This window comes from Phyllobates terribilis, unplaced genomic scaffold (genome assembly GCF_046119375.1).
Source record: "Phyllobates terribilis strain yellow unplaced genomic scaffold, ASM4611937v1 Scaffold_3__8_contigs__length_932513732, whole genome shotgun sequence".
Classification (NCBI taxonomy): domain Eukaryota; kingdom Metazoa; phylum Chordata; class Amphibia; order Anura; family Dendrobatidae; genus Phyllobates; species Phyllobates terribilis.
This window is the reverse complement of record NW_027362763.1, coordinates 668,569,577-668,587,894: the sequence shown is the minus strand read 5'-3', so window position 1 is coordinate 668,587,894 and position 18,318 is coordinate 668,569,577. Positions and strand designations below refer to the sequence as shown.

At 44.6% G+C, this 18,318-nt stretch overlaps 1 protein-coding gene across 1 annotated transcript in view; it reads right to left on the bottom strand.

The window, feature by feature from the left end:
* Positions 1-18,318, bottom strand: part of LOC141258598 (uncharacterized) — an 81,196-nt gene that overhangs the window by 49,648 nt on the left and 13,230 nt on the right. The window contains exons 8-11 of the mRNA XM_073673566.1: positions 18,182-18,237; positions 17,898-18,029; positions 16,704-16,861; positions 16,199-16,292 (exon numbers count right to left, since the gene is read on the bottom strand). Of these exons, the coding sequence (XP_073529667.1) occupies positions 16,199-16,292; positions 16,704-16,861; positions 17,898-18,029; positions 18,182-18,237 (440 nt within the window). The remainder of the gene's footprint in view (positions 1-16,198; positions 16,293-16,703; positions 16,862-17,897; positions 18,030-18,181; positions 18,238-18,318) is intronic.

Below are 18,318 nucleotides of genomic sequence, written 5' to 3'. Positions count from 1 at the left end.
CTACCAACCCGAGGAACTGCCGCACTTCTTTTACGCTGGAGGGGCTTGGCCATTCCTTAATTGCGGTGATCTTATCAGGGTCGGGAGCCACTCCGTCAGCGCTCACCACGTGTCCCAGGTACTGCACGTTTGGTTTCAGGAGGTGACACTTGGAGGGTTTCACCTTTAGGCCGTAACTTGCCAGAGCTTCGAACACTTCCGCCAGGTGTTTCAGGTGGTCCTCATACGTCTTGGAATATACGATGACATCGTCCAGGTACAACAGGACCGTCTCGAAGTTTCTGTGGCCCAGACAACACTCCATTAGTCGTTGGAAGGTTCCCGGTGCGTTGCAGAGTCCGAACGGCATGCAGGTGAACTCGCTAAGTCCCATCGGGGTGGTGAATGCGGTCTTCTCCCGGTCCGCCTCTGCTACAGGAACCTGCCAGTACCCGCTAGTGAGATCCAAGGTAGAGAAGAAGTTAGCAGATCTTAAAGCAGCCAACGACTCCTCTATCCTTGGTAAGGGGTACGCCTCCTTGTGTGTGATACGATTGATTTTCCGGTAATCTACACACATCCTCATGGTGTTGTCTTTCTTTCGGACTAAGACTAGTGGAGCTGCCCAGGGGCTACAGCTATCCCTGATCACCCCAGAATCCTTCATGTCTCTAAGCATCCCCTTGGCGTGTTGGTAGTGGGCAGGGGGTACGGGTCGATACCTCTCTTTTATAGGAGGATGGTCTCCCGTGGGGATGTGGTGTTCTACCCCCTTGACTCGCCCGAAGTCTAACGGGTGTTTACTGAACACTCTCTCGTACTCCTGAACCACCCGATAGACTCCTTGTTTCTGGTGTGCGGGAGTGGAGTCAGTACCCAGATGTAGTTGCTGACACCAGTCCTCAATGTTTTTCTTAGAGCCGTTACCTTCCTCCGGGTGAGATGGAGGCAAGGGTTCCACAGATTGTATAGAATTTTGGTTAATGGTATATAATTTGGCTAGCGTGGCATACCGGGGCAGGTACACTTCCCTCTCCCCGATATTTATTATGCGAACGGGCACCCTCCCATGGCGTACATCAACCACCCCCCGTGCTGTCAAAATGGTGGGCCTACTGTCCGAGTAAACTGGTTCTACCATTGCCTGGTAATCTCTACCTCTCAGACCAATAGCTGCCCGGCACCAAATCATCATTTCACTTTTTGGGGGCATGGCAATAGGAAAAGGGTCACACATTCTTACGCTACCAATCTCACCGCCGGAGAGTTCCACCTGTTGCCGTCGCATCAATGCCCGGATCTCTTTCTGGAGCACCCGCTGCTCGCCGGAGCTGGCGTTCTTGGCAACCTGCTGTAAAAGGAAAATCACCTCTGCAAGACAATTTTCAATTACATTAGTTCCTAGAGTTATTTTTGGGTGACTCTCATGTTTGTCAATATCTACAATGATCAGTCCCTGTGCTGCCAGTTCGACTCTACCGATTTTGATGGTCACCTCTTTAAATCCGATCTGTGGCACGGGCTGGCCATTGCTGGCGATGATACTCAAGTCGTCGTCAGGGTAGCGGGTAATATCCGAGTCATTCCAGTACTGCTTAAAGAGCACGTATGGGATGGTGGTGACCTGTGACCCGGTGTCCAGTAGGGCACTCATGGGAATGCCATCCAGTACCACAGGCAAGACTGGACGTTCTCCCACATATCTGTCGCGCCAGTTCGATGGGCCTGGTGATCTTTTTCCTGGGGGTTGGCCCTCTACCCCAGGTTGTGCCCGTTTAAAGAACAGTACCTTGCCATATGTCCAGGTTGATTGCAGTGGCGGCAGATGGGTCGTCCGTCCTCGCTGTATCGGTCACTGGGTCTTCCTCTGGCCGGTGGGGTCCTCCTTGGTCGACGCCACGGGATGTCCTCCGGTCCGGATGCCAGCTGGATCTTCCCTGGGGTGGAAGCCTGTAAAGACTGCACAGTTCGGGTTAGCGCAGCAACGCTCTTAGCTAGCTCTTGGACCTGATGGTGTAGGTCTGGAGCCGGGTCATTGTCCAAAGCCTGCGCATCAGCTCCCACAGGCCCTGCCGACAAGGGCGCCGCCCCCTGGTGGTAAGTGATAGCAGGGCGCTTGTGGGTCACAACGCCACCCGGTGCCGGTTCTCGGAGCACCCGGATGGCTCTGTCCTTGAACTGTGCAAAGCCCAGATGGGGATCCTGTAAGGCCATTGCCCGCAACTGGGTTCGGTGGGTATTACAATACAGTCCCTCTATAAACTGTTCGGTCAACAGCCTGTCCTCGTTTCCCACTCCATCAGGGTCGGTCTGCTTAATGGCCCTCAGGGCCTCTTGTAGGTTTAGTGCATAGTCCCTTATACTCTCATGCGCTCGCTGCTTGCACCCGTAGAATCTAAGCTTAATCTCGGCTGAGGTGCGGGTATCAAAGGTGTCCTTCAGCCGGGTTAGTATCCCTGCGACAGTCTTCCTCCCAGGTGGCCAGGATTTTACTTCCCTTTTGGCTGCCCCGGTTAGTTGGGCCACCAGGATGCTCACTTTTTGCTCTTCTGTGAGGGGGTACACCTGGAAGAGGCTATCCAGCTTTTCTCTAAAGTCATGCAGGGTATGTGACTCCCCTGAGTACTGGGGTAGCCAAGCTGCTCCCGGGATATAGGGCATGGTGAAGGGCATAACTGCAGCAGCGGTAGCGCTGGCGGGGGTTGAGGCAGTGAAGCTCTCCTCCGTATCCGACATCTTCCTCCCCCCTAGTGGACCGTGGCCTACCTTGCGATGATCCTGTTCCGTAGGCCGCGGCTCCGCAGTGGATCGTCAGGGTTGAGGACCTTCCGTCGCGCTCCTGTGACGTCGGCGTCTGCTGGGCTCCTTCCAGGACCTTACGCAACGTCCGGACGTGAGGCGGGGCTTCAGTTCTCGCGCGCTTTCGGAGTCCACGCCCCTCTTCTTCCCGCGCGGCGTCCTCAAGATGGCGTCCAATGGCGGGAAAGCTCCACGGATGGCGGGAAGAAGGCAGAAGATGGCGCCGGATGGCGGGAAACTTCACCGATGGCGGGAAGAAGGCTGAAGATGGCGCCGGATGGCGGGAATCTTCACCACAGGTAAGTTTGAAAAGTCTCTTTTTCAGGCACGCAGTACCCGGTGGTTGCGGGCACGAAATCCTGCCGACTACGCCAAAGTTGACGCGCCCCTGGGCCTGTGTCGCGCTGCGTTGCGCACGCGGGAGCTTACCCGGAGCCGGATCTCTTGAGGGTTGTAGTCTCGTGGCGGTGACCCGGTCCGTGCCCAGGGAGTCAAACTGAGCGGCGATGTAACAGCGGTAGATGTAGGACGACTACGCCACCTGTTGAATGCAGCTATGGAGCTGCCGCTGCAGGACAGTCCGCTGAGGCCGGTGGATGGATGGTGCAGCGTAGATGGTATAACCCCCAACGGGAGGGGTATGGCCTCAGGGCAGCAGACGTGGATGATGGGGGTAGCAGGAACCACTCAGAGACGGTGCGGTGTAATTCAGGGTCTTTACTGGTAACAACGATAGACCCTCCCGGAGTACTTGCTAGTGAACGGGGCCTGGTCAGTCCTTGAGCAGATGGGATCTCCCCTGGCCAGGCGGAGTTGTAGGCCTCCCAAACTGACTGTACTCTTCTGGCTACCTTGCTAGAAGCGGATATAAGTAGCCCACGTCCCTGAGTCTACCGTGTGGTGCTCACCCGTATGGCCGGTGACTCGGGGCCTTCTAATGGCTTCCGCTCCACGATGGCGGTGCTGGTCCCACGCGTGTGACCGTGCCTTCGGGTTTCTGGGCCTGAGGACCTGAAATCCCCTGCCGGTCGGCTTCTGCTGCTGGGTAAGAGTTAGTCCCCACAGCCTCGGACGCCGGGTCCGGTAAGAAAGCTTCTCAGTCAGGGCGAGCTCTGCAGCTGCCAGCCCCTGACTCGTAGTAGTATTGCTTCTGCTGTTTCTTGTCTCTACTCTCCTTGACTGCTCACCCTGCTTCAGCCCCGGGTTTATATAGGGGAAGTTCTTCCCCTCCCAAGACTGGGCAGGAGGTGTGGCATGCACAGGATCCCTGACCAAAGGACCTCCCACCTGCTCTCAGACATAATATCTCTATCACTGTGGCAACCAGACCCCTGGGGTGTCACAGTAGTAGTTGTTGATCTGGGGTGTATTAAGTTTTGCATCAACTAATTTGAGTAAAACTGAAGATTTTGTAATGAAAATCTATTATTAACCTCAGTCATGTTAAAAAATGTTCTACGAAACTGTTAAAATTTTTTACATTTTTCTTGTGTTGATTAACCCCTTAATAACATCTGACGTACTAATACGCGTCTGTGCCCTGGGACTTAAGAGCCAGACCCGTATTAGTACGTCATGGCGATCGCGCGCGCACACAGGCTGTGCGGGCGCGATCGCCGCCGGGTGTCAGCTGATTGTCACAGCTGACACCCGGTACTATGTGCAGGGAGCGGTCACGCACCGCTCCCAGCACATTAACCCCCGCGATGCTGCGATCGAAGTCGATCGAAGTCGATCGCGGCATTGCGGGGGCAAGGGGAGGTGATCGCCGATACTCACCTCCTCTTCCGGCTTCCAGCGCAGTCTGCAAAGGCTTCCCGGGTGTTGCCATGACGACCCGATGTCGTCATGACAACATCCGGGTCACCAGAGAGCAGGAAGATTGCTTGGACATGCGCAGTGCATCTCCAAGCAATCTTCACACTGTGCACTTCTGACAGCCTTCATGGCATAGGGATGGTGCTCCATTCCTGTGCCATGCAGGCGATCAGAAAAAAAAAAGTGAAAGTCCCAGAGTGGGACAAAGTAATAAAGTGTATAAACTGTGTGAAAGTGGAAAAAAAAAAAAAAAAAAAATGTGCAAAAATATTATAAAAAAATAAAAAAAATAATACACCAAAAATAAAAATATAATGTACCCATCAATAAATATTATTATAAAAAAAATAAAAAAAAAACAATAAAAGTACACATATTTGGTATCGCCGCGTCCGGAACAACCTGACCTATAAAACTGTCCCACTAGTTAACCCCTTCAGTGAACACGGTAAAAAAAAAAAAAAAAAAAACAAGCAAAAAACAATGCTTTATCACCATACCGCCAAACAAAAAGTGGAATAACACGCGATCAAAAAGACGCATATAAATAAAAATGATACCGCTGAAAACGTCATCTCGTCCCGCAAAAAACAAGCCGCCATATAGCTCCATCAGCCGAAAAATAAAAAAGTTATAGCTCTCAGAATAAAGCGATACTAAAAAATATTTTTTTCTATAAAATAGCTTTTATTGTGTATAAGCGCCAAAACATAGAAAAATTATACAAATGTGGTACCGCTGTAAACGTACTGACCCGAAGAGTAAAGCTGCCTCATCAATTTTACCACACGCGGAACAGAATAAAAAAAAAAAAAAAAAAACAATTCCTGAATTGTTGGTTTTTGTTTATTCTGCCTCCCAAAAATCGGAATAGAAAGCGATCAAAAAATGTCACGTGCCTGAAAATGGCACCAATAACAACGTCAAGTCATCCCGCAAAAAACGAGCCGTCACATGACTGTCTGCCAAAATTTGGAAAAATTATAGCTCTCAAAATATGGCGATGCAAAAACTAGATTTTACAAAAAATGCGTCTTTTAGTGTGTGACAGCTGTCAGTCATAAAAACCCCATATGATTCTGGCATTGCTGTAATCACACCGACCCGAAGAATAAAGTCGTCTAATCACTTATACCGCACAAGGAACGGCGTCAAAAATAAACTCTTGAGTTAGGATTGGGCTAGGGTTAGGGCTGGGTTTGGGGCTAGGGTTGTGCTGGGGCTAGGGTTGTGCTGGGGCTAGGGTTGTGCTGGGGCTAGGGTTGTGCTGGGGCTAGGGTTGTGCTAGGGTTAGGGCTGGGGTTGGGATTTTTTTCAAAAGTAAGAAAAAAAGATGACGATATGGCGACTAGTGTTGAGAGCAAGTGCTCGCTACTTGAGTTTGCATCGGGTGCTCTGGTATGCATTTAGTATCGTGGGTATTTGAGTGACATGCTCGAGTCTCTGCCCCATATGCTTCGCGGCCAAAAAACTTTACGGGGATTGCCTGCCATGCACGAGCGATCCCCGCATGTTTTTTTTTGGGTGTCTAATAACCGTGAAACATGCGGAGCAGGGACTCGAGCATGTCACTCGAGCACACGCTGTACATGGTGCATACCTGAGTACCCGATGCAAACTCAAGTAGCGAGCACTTGCGCTCAAGAATAATGAAAACTTATTCAATATGATGACCTAATGTAAACAAATAATGTGCCGTACCTCTGGGTTCAAAATGTTCACTATACACCTTAATAAAATCTTTGAGGGGTATAGTTTCCAAAATGGGGACACTTGTGGGGGAGCTCCACTGTTTAGGCACATCACGGGCTCTCCAAACGCGACATGGTGTCCGCTAACAAATTGAATGGAAAATCGGCTCAAATTGTTAGCAGACGCCATGTTGCGTTTGGAGAGCCCCTGTGTGTCCAAACATTGGAGCTCCCCCACAAGTGACCCCATTTTGGAAACTAGACCCCCCAAGGCACCTATCTAGATGCATAGTGAGCACTTAGAACCCCCAGGTGCTTCACAAATTGATTCGTAAAAATGAAAAAGTGAAAATAAAACACTTTTTCATTTTTATGAATCAATTTGTGAAGCACCTGGGGTTCCAAGTGCTCACTATGAATCTAGATAGGTGCCTTGGGGGGTCTAGTTTCCAAAATGGGGTCACTTGTGGGGGAGCTCCAATGTTTGGGCACACAGGGACTCTCTAAATGCAACATGGTATCCGCTAACAAATTGAATGGAAAATCGGCTCAAATTGTTAGCGGACACCACATTGCGTTTGGAGAGCCCCTCTGTGCCCAAACTTTGGAGCTCCCCCACAAGTGACCCCATTTTGGAAACTAGACCCCCCAAGGCACCTTTCTAGATGCATAGTGAGCACTTGGAACCCCCAGGTGCTTCACAAATTGATTCGTAAAAATGAAAAAGTGAAAAAAAAAACACTTTTTCATTTTTATGAATCAATTTGTGAAGCACCTGGGGTTCCAAGTGCTCACTATGAATCTAGATAGGTGCCTTGGGGGGTCTAGTTTCCAAAATGGGGTCACTTGTGGGGGAGCTCCAATGTTTGAGCACACAGGGACTCTCCAAATGCAACATGATATCCGCTAACAAATTGTCGGCTCAAATTGTTAGCGGATATCATGTTGCATTTGGAGAGTCCCTGTGTGCCCAAACATTGGAGCTCCTCCACAAGTGACCCCATTTTGGAAACTAGACCCCCCAAGGCACCTATCTAGATGCATAGTGAGCACTTGGAACCCCTAGGTGCTTCACAAATTAATTCGTAAAAATGAAAAAGTGTTTTTTTTTTCACTTTTTCATTATTACGAATCAATTTGTGAAGCACCTGGGGGTTCCAAGTGCTCACTATGCATCTAGAAAGGTGCCTTGGGGGGTCTAGTTTCCAAAATGGGGTCACTTGTGGGGGAGCTCCAAAGTTTGGGCACAGAGGGGCTCTCCAAACGCAATGTGGCGTCCGCTAACAATTTGAGCCGATTTTCCATTCAATTTGTTAGCGGATACCATGTTGCATTTAGAGAGTCCCTGTGTGCCCAAACATTGGAGCTCCCCCACAAGTGACCCCATTTTGGAAACTAGACCCCCCAAGGCACCTATCTAGATGCATAGTGAGCACTTGGAACCCCTAGGTGCTTCACAAATTGATTCGTAAAAATGAAAAAGTGTTTTTTTTTTCACTTTTTCATTATTACGAATCAATTTGTGAAGCACCTGGGGGTTCCAAGTGCTCACTATGCATCTAGAAAGGTGCCTTGGGGGGTCTAGTTTCCAAAATGGGGTCACTTGTGGGGGAGCTCCAAAGTTTGGGCACAGAGAAGCTCTCCAAACGCAATGTGGTGTCCGCTAACAATTTGAGCCGATTTTCCATTCAATTTGTTAGCGGATACCATGTTGCATTTAGAGAGTCCCTGTGTGCCCAAACATTGGAGCTCTCCCACAAGTGACCCCATTTTGGAAACTAGACCCCCCAAGGCACCTATCTAGATGCATAGTGAGCAGTTGGAACCCCCAGGTGCTTCACAAATTGATTCATAAAAATGAAAAAGTGTTTTTTTTTTCACTTTTTCATTGTTACGAATCAATTTGTGAAGCACCTGGGGGTTCCAAGTGCTCACTATGCATCTAGATAGGTGCCTTGGGGGGTCTAGTTTCCAAAATGGGGTCACTTGTGGGGGAGCTCCAATGTTTGGGCACACAGCAGCTCTCCAAACGCAACATGGTGTCGCTAACAATTTGAGCCAATTTTGCGTTAAATTTGTTAGCGGACACCATGTTGCATTTAGAGAGCCGCTGTGTGCCCAAATATTGGAGCTCCCCCACAAGTGACCCCATTTTGGAAACTAGACCACCCAAGGCACCTATCTAGATGCATACTGAGCACTTGGAACCCTCAGGTGCTTCACAAATTGATTCATACAAATGAAAAAGTGTTTTTTTTTTCACTTTTTCATTGTTACGAATCAATTTGTGAAGCACCTGGGGGTTCCAAGTGCTCACTATGCATCTAGATAGGTGCCTTGGGGGGTCTAGTTTCCAAAATGGGGTCACTTGTGGGGGAGCTCCAATGTTTGGGCACACAGGGACTCTCTAAATGCAACATGGTGTCCTCTAACAAATTTAACGGAAAATCGGCTCAAATTGTTAGCGACACCATGTTGCGTTTGGAGAGCCGCTGTGTGCCCAAACATTGGAGCTCCCCCACAAGTTACCCCATTTTGGAAACTAGACCCCCCAAGGCACCTATCTAGATGCATTGTGAGCACTTGGAACACTCAGGTGCTTCACAAATTGATTCATAAAAATGAAAAAGTGTTTTTTTTCTTCACTTTTTCATTGTTACGAATCAATTTGTGAAGCACCTGGGGGTTCCAAGTGCTCACTATGCATCTAGAAAGGTGCCTTGGGGGGTCTAGTTTCCAAAATGGGGTCACTTGTGGGGGAGCTCCAAAGTTTGGGCACACATGGGCTCTCCAAACACAACATGGCGTCCGCTAATTATTCAAGCAAATTTTACAATCAAAAAGTCAAATAGCGCTCCTTCCCTTCCGAGCCCTGCCGTGCGCCCAAACAGTATTTTTTCCCCAAATATTGGGTATCTGCGTGCCCAGGGGAAATTGCACAACAAATTTTGGGGTCCATTTTTTCTTGTTACCCCTGTGAAAATAAAAAAAATTGGGTCTAAATTAACATTTTTGTGAAAAAAGTTAAATGTTCATTTTTTTCTTCCACATTCAAAAAATTCCTGTGAAGCACCTGAAGGGTTAATAAAGTTCTTGAATGTGGTTTTGAGCACCTTGAGGGGTGCAGTTTTTAGAATGGTGTCACTTTTGGGTATTTTCTGTCATAAAGACCTCTCAAAGTGACTTCAAATGTGATGTGGTCCCTAAAAAAATGGTTTTGTAAATTTTGTTGGAAAAATGAGAAATCGCTGGTCAACTTTTAACCCTTATAGCTCCCTAACAAAAAAAAATTTTGGTTCCAAAATTGTGCTGATGTAAAGTAGACATGTGGTAAATGTTATTTATTAACTCTTTTGTGTGACATATCGCTCTGATTTCAGGGCTTAAAAATTCAAATTTTGAAAATTGCAAAATTTTCAAAATTTTCGCCAAATTTCCGTTTTTTTCACAAATAAACGCAAGTGATATCGAAGAAATTTTTCCACAATCATGAAGTACAATATGTCACGAAAAAACAATCTCAGAATCAGGGGGATCCGTTGAAGCGTTCGAGAGTAATTACCTCATAAAGTGACAGTGGTCAGAATTGTAAAAATTGGCCCGGTCATTAACGTGCAAACCACCCGCGGGGCTTAAGGGGTTAACCCCTTTACGACCTTGGACGTATACGTACGTCCAAGGTAGACTCCGATGCGCCGGAGCCTGCTTCTTTCGCGGCACATGACAGCTGATTAAATCAGCTGGCATGTGCCTCTAACAGCTGCGGGTGGAATTGTCATCCACCAGCAGCTGTTAAAATGTTAAATCTCTGAAAGCGACATTTAACTTACACCCTGCGGAAGCACGTCACAAAACACACCCATCGGCGCCCATGTCACGTGATCGCGGGGCGCCGATGGGCTGTCATGATAGCCGGAGGTCTGCTGCAGATCTCGTATGAATGCTGGCCCGTGTCCGGCGTTCATAAGAGATGATGATTTCTGCTACAGGGCTGGAGCCCTGCTATGTGCAGCACAACCGATCGGATGTTCACAGCTTCCCTTGCTTTTTACTTGCTTCAAGGGACTATTGAAGCAAGTAAAAAGTTAAAAAAAAAATGTTGTAAAAATTCTAAAATTTCAAATCAGCCCCCTTTTGCCCCGTTCAAAATAAAACAATAAAAAAAATAAAAAATACACGGTTAGTATCTCTGAGTTCAGAAATGTCCGATCTATCAAAATCTAAAGATTTTTTTGGCTCCAAAAAATAAGTCCTCACAAATGGAGACGCTTCGGGTCTCGGAAAATAGTGCCAATTTTTTCTTACAAACTTTGGAATTTTTTTTCACCCCTTAAAGAAAAAATTACCTATACATGTTTGGAATCTGCGTACTCATACTGACCTGGAGAATCATATAACCTGGTCAATTTTAGCATTTAGTGAATATGGTAAATAAAGAAAAAAAAAAAAAATTGTGGAATTGAACTTTTTTTTGCAATTTAACCGCACTTTGAACACTTTGAATGTTTTTCCGGTTTTCCAGTACACTATATGGTAAAATCAATAGTGCCGTTCAAAAGTACAACTTGTCCTGCAAAAAAAAACAAGCCTATATTGATGGAAAAATAAAAAAGTTATGGCTCTGGGAAGAAGGGGAGCAAAAAAACACAAAATTGGAAAATTGCAAGGTGGTGAAGGGGTTAAGATATTACTATCTTGCTTTTCAAACGAGGTGTACTCATTTGTGCTGAGCACTGAATATACTGCTCTATAGTTGTATTGTATTATATAGAACAAGCGATGGTTCGTGTCACTTATAAAAAAAAAGTTTTAAAAAATATAAACAAATAAGAAAAAAAACATAAAAAATGAAATTGTCCTCCCTCTTTTAGATGTATCCCTTTATTGGCTCCCTGACTCTATCATGTCTTTTCAAGTACACTGGAAAATGACATTTCCATGTTGCATACTGAAACACAATGTCCCAATAGCCAGTAAAGGACAATTTTACATTCCCAGATCCCATGAAGTGAGCTAAAAGCACCTACATAGTCCCCTACATACAATATGAGCCCCTACATAGCCTCCTAGATACAATATGAGCCCCCACATAGCCCCCTCAATCAACAACCAAATCAATCAACCTATGGGGCCCTCATACAGTGGTGGCCAAAAGTATTGGCACCCCTGCAATTCTGTCTGATAATATTCAGTTTCTTCCTGAAAATTATTGCAATCACAAATTCTTTGGTCTTATTATCTTCATTTAATTTGCTTGCAAAGAAAAAACACAAAAGAGAATGAAGCAAAAATCAAATCATTGATCATTTCATACAAAATTCCAAAAATGGGCCAGACAAAAGTATTGGCACCCTCAGCCTAATACTTGGTAGCACAACCTTTAGCCAAAATAACTGCGAACAACCGCTTCCGGTAACCATCAATGAGTTTCTTACAATGCTCTGCTGGAATTGTAGACCATTCTTCTTAGGCAAACTGCTCCAGGTCCCTGATATTTGAAGGGTGCCTTCTCCAAACTGCCATTTTGAGATCTCTCCACAGGAGTTCTATGGGATTCAGGTCTGGACTCATTGCTGGCCACCTTAGAAGTCTCCAGTGCTTTCTCTCAAACCATTTTATAGTGCTTTTGGAAGTGTGTTTTGGGTCATTGTCCTGCTGGAAGACCCATGACCTCTGAGGGAGACCCAGCTTTCTCAAACTGGGCCCTACATTATGCTGCAAAATTTGTTGGTAGTCTTCAGACTTCATAATGCCATGCACACGGTCAAGCAGTCCAGTGCCAGAGGCAGCAAAGCAACCCCAAAACATCAGGGAACCTCCGCCATGTTTGACTGTAGGGACCGTGTTCTTTTCTTTAAATGCCTCTTTTTTTTTCCTGTACACTCTATGTTGATGCTTTTTCCCAAAAAGCTCTACTTTTGTCTCATCTGACCAGAGAACATTCTTCCAAAACGTTTTAGGCTTTCTCAGGTAAGTTTTGGCAAACTCCAGCCTGGCTTTTTTGTCTCGGGGTAAGAAGTGGGGTCTTCCTGGGTATCCTACCATACAGTCCCTTTTCATTCAGACGCCGACAGATAGTACGGGTTGACACTGTTGTACCCTCGGACTGCAGGGCAGCTTGAACTTGTTTGGATGTTAGTCGAGGTTCTTTATCCACCATCCGCACAATCTTGCGTTGAAATCTCTCATCAATTTTTCTTTTCCGTCCACATCTAGGGAGGTTAGCCACAGTGCCATGGACTTTAACCACTTCGTGCCAGAGCCTGTTTTTGCCTTTGTGACCGGGCCAAATTTTTTAATTCTGACCACTGTCACTTTATGAGGTAATTACTCTGGAATGCTTCAACGGATCCCGCTGATTCTGAGAATGTTTTTTCGTGACATATTGTACTTCATGATAGTGGTAATATTTCTTCGATATCACTTGCGTTTATTTGTGAAAAAATCGGAAATTTGGCGAAAATTTTGAAAATTTTGCAATTTTCAAACTTTGAATTTTCATGCTTTTAAATCAGAGAGATATTTCACACAAAATAGTTAATAAATAACATTTCCCACATGTCTACTTTACATCAGCACAATTTTGGAACCAACATTTTTTTTTGTTAGGAAACTATAAGGGTTAAAAGTTGACCAGCGATTTCTCATTTTTACAACAAAATTTACAAAAAAAATTTTTTTAGGGACCACATCATATTTGAAGTTACTTTGAGGGGTCTTTATGACAGAAAATACCCAAAAGTGACACCATTCTAAAAACTGCACCCCTCAAGGTGCTCAAAACCACATTCAAGAACTTTATTAACCCTTTAGGTGCTTCACAGGAATTTTTGGAATGTGGAAGAAAAAAATTAACATTTAACTTTTTTCACAAAAATGTTACTTTAGACCCAATTTTTTTTATTTTCGCAGGGGTAACAGGAAAAAATGGACCCCAAAATTTTTTGTGCAATTTCTCTTGAGCGCGCTGATACCCCATATGTGACGGAAAAACACTGTTTGGGCGCACAGCAGGGTTTGGAAGGGAAGGAGCGCCATTTGACTTTTTGAATGTAAAATTTGCTTGAATAATTAGAGGACGCCATGTTGCATTTGGAGAGCCCCTGATGTGCCTAAACAGTGGAAACCCCCCACAAGTGACACCATTTTGGAAACTAGACCCCTTAGGGAACTTATCTAGATGTGTGGTGAGCACCTTGCACCCCCAGGTGCATCACAGAAGTTTATAATATTGAGCCGTAAAAATAAAATTTTCACATTTTTCCCACAAAAAATGTTTTTCATCCCCTAATTTTGCATTATCATAAGGGTAACAGGAGATATTGCACCATTAAATTTGCTGTGCAATTTCTCCTGAGTATGCCGATACCCCATATGTGGGGGAAAACCACTATTTGGGTACACTGCAGGGTTCGGAAGGGAAGGAGCGCCATTTGACTTTTTGAATGTAAAATTTGTTTGAATAATTAGAGGACGCCATGTCGCATTTGGGGAGCCCCTAATGTGCCTAAACAGTGGAAACCCCCCACAAGTGACACCATTTTGTAAACTAGACCCCTTAGGGAACTTATCTAGATGTGTGGTGAGCACATTGGGAGACATAATAAACAAATCAGTAGCAGGTGAAGAATTGGTTTTATTTATTTTTTACGCCGTTCCTCGTGCGGTATAAGTGATGAGATTACTTTATTCTTCGGGTCGGAGCGATTACAGAGATACCAGATTTATATCGGGTTTGTATGACTGACAGGTGTCACACACTAAGAGACGCTTTTTTTTGCAAAATCTAGTTTTTGCAGTGCCATATTTTGAGAGCTATAATTTTTCCATATTTCGGCCTACAGAGTCATGTGGAGTCATGTTTTTTGCGGGACGAGTTGACATTTTTATTGGTACCATTTTTGGGTACGTGACATTTTTTGATCACTTTCTATTCCGTTTTTTGGGAGGTAAAATTAACAAAAACCAACAATTCAGGAATTGTTTTTTGAGGGTTTTTTTATGCCGTTCTGCGAGTGGTAAAAGTGATCAGGCAGCGTTATTCTTCGGGTCAGTATGTTTACAGCGATACTACACTTACTGTATATTTTTTTATGTTTTGGCGCTTTTACACAATAAAACAATTTTATAGAAAAAATATTTTTTTTGCATTGCTTTATTCTGAGAGGTATAACTTTTTTTATTTTTCGGCTGATGGAGCTGTATGGTGGCTTGATTTTTTGCGGAACAAGATGACGTTTTCAGCGGTACCATTTTTATTTCCATTTTGCTTTTTGATCGCATTTTTTTCCACTTTTTATTTGGCGATATGAGGAAAAAGCATAGTTTTTTGCTCCGTTTTTTATTTATTTTTATTACGGTGTGCACAGAAGGAGTTAATTAGTTTGACAGTTTTATAGCTCGGGTTGTTTCAGACGCGGCGATACCAAATATGTGTACTTTTTTTATTTTTGCATAAATATACGGATTTATCGGTTTAATATTTTATTTATTTATTTTGTAATTTTTTTTTAACAGTTTCAAAACATTTTTTTTACATTTTTACTTAGTCCCTGTATGGGACATTAATTTTTATTTTTCTGATCACTGATCTCATGTAATGTAATGCAATAGACATGTATTACATTACATGAGATCTTCGCTGACTGTTTCACAGTCAGAGTCTCCTGCCAGGCTTCAGCTGCAGGCTGACCCTGGCAGGACACCATATATGGCAGATCTGGAGGTGGTCATGTGACCATGTGACCTCCAGCTGCCATAGCAACGTCAGGTCCTGGAAGGTATCAGGGGTCTTCGGAGAGGTAAGTATACGACCCCCTCTCCTCCTGCTGTCTTCTATATGCCGCGATCACTATAGATCGCGGCATATAGAAGACAGCAAAGGGTTAACATCACTGGGACCTGATCCAATCAGGTCCCAATGATGTTCCCTGTCAGAGCTATCGCTCTGCACTGCTCCCGCAGAGCTTGCAGGACCCTGGGGGTCCTGAGCGCTGCGGGACCACCCACCGTTTTTAAATGTCCGCGCTGCACAGAGCCCAGGCAGCGCGGACGTTTATCTACAGTGGGCGGTCGGGAAGCGGTTAAAAGAGGGAAAAATCTGAACATATATAATATTTTAGGAAGAATAATAGTTTTGACTACTAAATTCCTCCCTATCCATGAAAGTTCAATGTTACGGAAAGAATTCAAATCTTTAATTACAACTTTATTTAATTGTTGACAATTAGATGTAATAATATTATAAAAAAAAAATTGTAATAGTAATACCTAAATAGATAAAATCTCTATCGGCTTTACAAAAAGATGATATATTTTCTATTTCGTCTGCTAACTCTTTTTTAATGTTCAAGTAAAGTATTTTGGATTTGTTATTATTTTTTTTTTTTTTATAACTGTAATTTTTATTAAAATTTTTCACATATTTTAGCAAACATAGAACACAGAAAAGTCATTCACATTTTCATATCAGAGAAAACACTTAGGCCTCCAACAGGCCGGCCCATTAGAGATCACTTTAAAGCTTTCAAACTCAAATATCTGATATGACATCCATTTTAAATAACAGTCCATGAAACACAAAGAAAAAAAAAGAAAAAAAAAAAAAAGACAACACAGAGAGAAGGGAAAGGAAGAACGATATAGACAAAAGATCAAGAAGCAGTTGATCATTCACTACGCTGCACCCAATAGTAGTCCCATGGGGCCCATACTGTCTCGAACAGGTCCATCTTTGCATTAAGACTTGCAGTCAAGGACTCCATCCGCCTCACATCACAGACCCTAGCGTAGTACTCTTGTCTAGAGGGTGGTGAGTCCCTTTTCCAGCAAAGAGCAATCATGCATCTCGCTGCTGTCAACAAGTGGAGGAGCAATTTGGAAGAATGTCTACCCATTCCCCCAGGGGTCACATTGAGAAGGAAAACAGAGGGCTCCAGAGAAATCTCTGTAAATAGCACCTCCTGAACCAGTTTTCTAATTGTTTCCCAAAAGGGAACTATTTTGCTGCAGGACCAGAAAACATGTGTCAGAGTGCCGACAGATGATCCACATCTCCAGCACATACTCGGGACCTGCGGGTTCATTTTATTCAGGACATCCGGCGTGTGGTACCAATGCATTAAAATTTTAGATTGGTTCTCCTTGTATAGGGTACAGATTGATGTCTTAGCTGCTTTAGACCATATTGTCTGCCATGTCTGAGGGGAAAGCCTCCTTCCCAAGAATCCCTCCCACTTAGACATATAAGGGTGCTGGAAGATGGGTCCACCCACCGGTGAATTGTTTATTTTATATATATCCGAGATCAACCCCTTGGTAGAGGGACCTCTCCTGCACAGCCTCTCAAACTCAGTGGGGATGGACACTTTATATGAGCCAAACAGGGATCTTGCAAAATACTGAATCTGTATGTACTGATAGAATTCCCGGTTAGTGATGTTAAAACTTTCTTTTAAATAATCAAACTGATGTATTACTAAGGTGTTTCTGTCCACTATATCCGCAAATCTAAACAATCCCGCGTTGATCCAGGAATGAGCCATCGATGATTCTTGGCTCTGAGGGAGCAAAGGCTGAAAGACAAACGATATCATCGGGGAGTGTTTAGAAGAAAGATAAAATCTCCTCCTACAGGTGTCCCTTATGTCTCTAGTGAATTGCATAGGGCCCAGTAAAGTGGTTTGGAGTTTAACAGATTTCTCAGACCATAGTAGTGAATTCGGATGAACTGGGGCTATCCATAATTTTTCAATTTCTGTCCACTTATTATATGCCCAAAGGGATGACCACGAGGGAATCCTTCTCAAGTGAGCCGCCCAATAGTATTTAACCACATCCGGGACCGATAACCCCCCCTGCTCCCTCCCCGAGATCAGTACCTGCTTGGAGATTCTATGCCTCCCATTATTCCATATAAACTTCATTATACAGGATTGGAGAGCCCTCAACTACCCCATAGGAACCCAACAGGCAGAGTTTCAAAATAGTAGTTGAGTTTAGGAATAAGGGACATTTTCACCGCCGATATACGCCCCAAAAATGAGATATGAAGATTGGCCTACTTGACCATAAGACCCTTCAATTCTTTAAAAAGGGGCGGAAAATTATAAGCAAACAGGGTCACATAGTCTGACGTTATGTTAATCCCCAGATATTTTATACTCTCTGACTTCCACCGGAATTTGTAATTCAGCTTAAGATGATCTAATTCTTCATGGGGAAGGTTTAGTGGAAGTGCCTCTGTTTTTTTTTAGAATTAATCTTATATCCTGAGATCATGCCATATTCCCAAAGTGTCACTTTAAGATTAGGGAGGATGATATGCAGATTCGTGAGGGTCAGTAGCACATCGTCTGCAAATAGGGAAATTTTAAATACTTTACCCCTTACCTCCACCCCCGATATGTCAGGATTGACTCTTATTGCTGCCGCTAGAGGCTCGATACACATGGCGAACAAGAGTGGGGATAAAGGACAGCCTTGCCTTGTACCATTTGCTATAGAGAAACTGGGTGATACACAATGGGAAAGTTTAATTGACGCCGTGGGAGAAGAATAAAGGGCCTTTAGTGCTGTTAGAAAAGCACCCGATATCCCAAAAGTCTTCACTGTCTCAAACATAAAGGGCCAATTAAGGCGATCAAAAGCCTTTTCCGCATCAAGACTGAGGAGCAGCGCCCGAGACTTATTCCTATTGACCACATCCACCAGGTCCACAGCCCTCCTTGTGTTGTCTCCTCCCTGCCTGAAGGGCACAAACCCCACCTGATCCTTATGAATCATGTGCGGAAGCCAGACATTCAGTCTATTTGCAAGGAGACAGGTAAATATTTTTAAATCCGAGTTCAAGAGGGCTATGGGCCCATAGTTGGCGCAGTCAAGGGGATCTCTACCAGCTTGTGAATTAACACCAAATATGAATGAGACAGCGAGCTAGGAATCGGGGTTCCTGTCAGGAAGGAGTTAAAAAGGTCAACTATATAGGGGAGTAGTATATCCGCAAAAGTTTTATAATATAGATAGGTCAAAC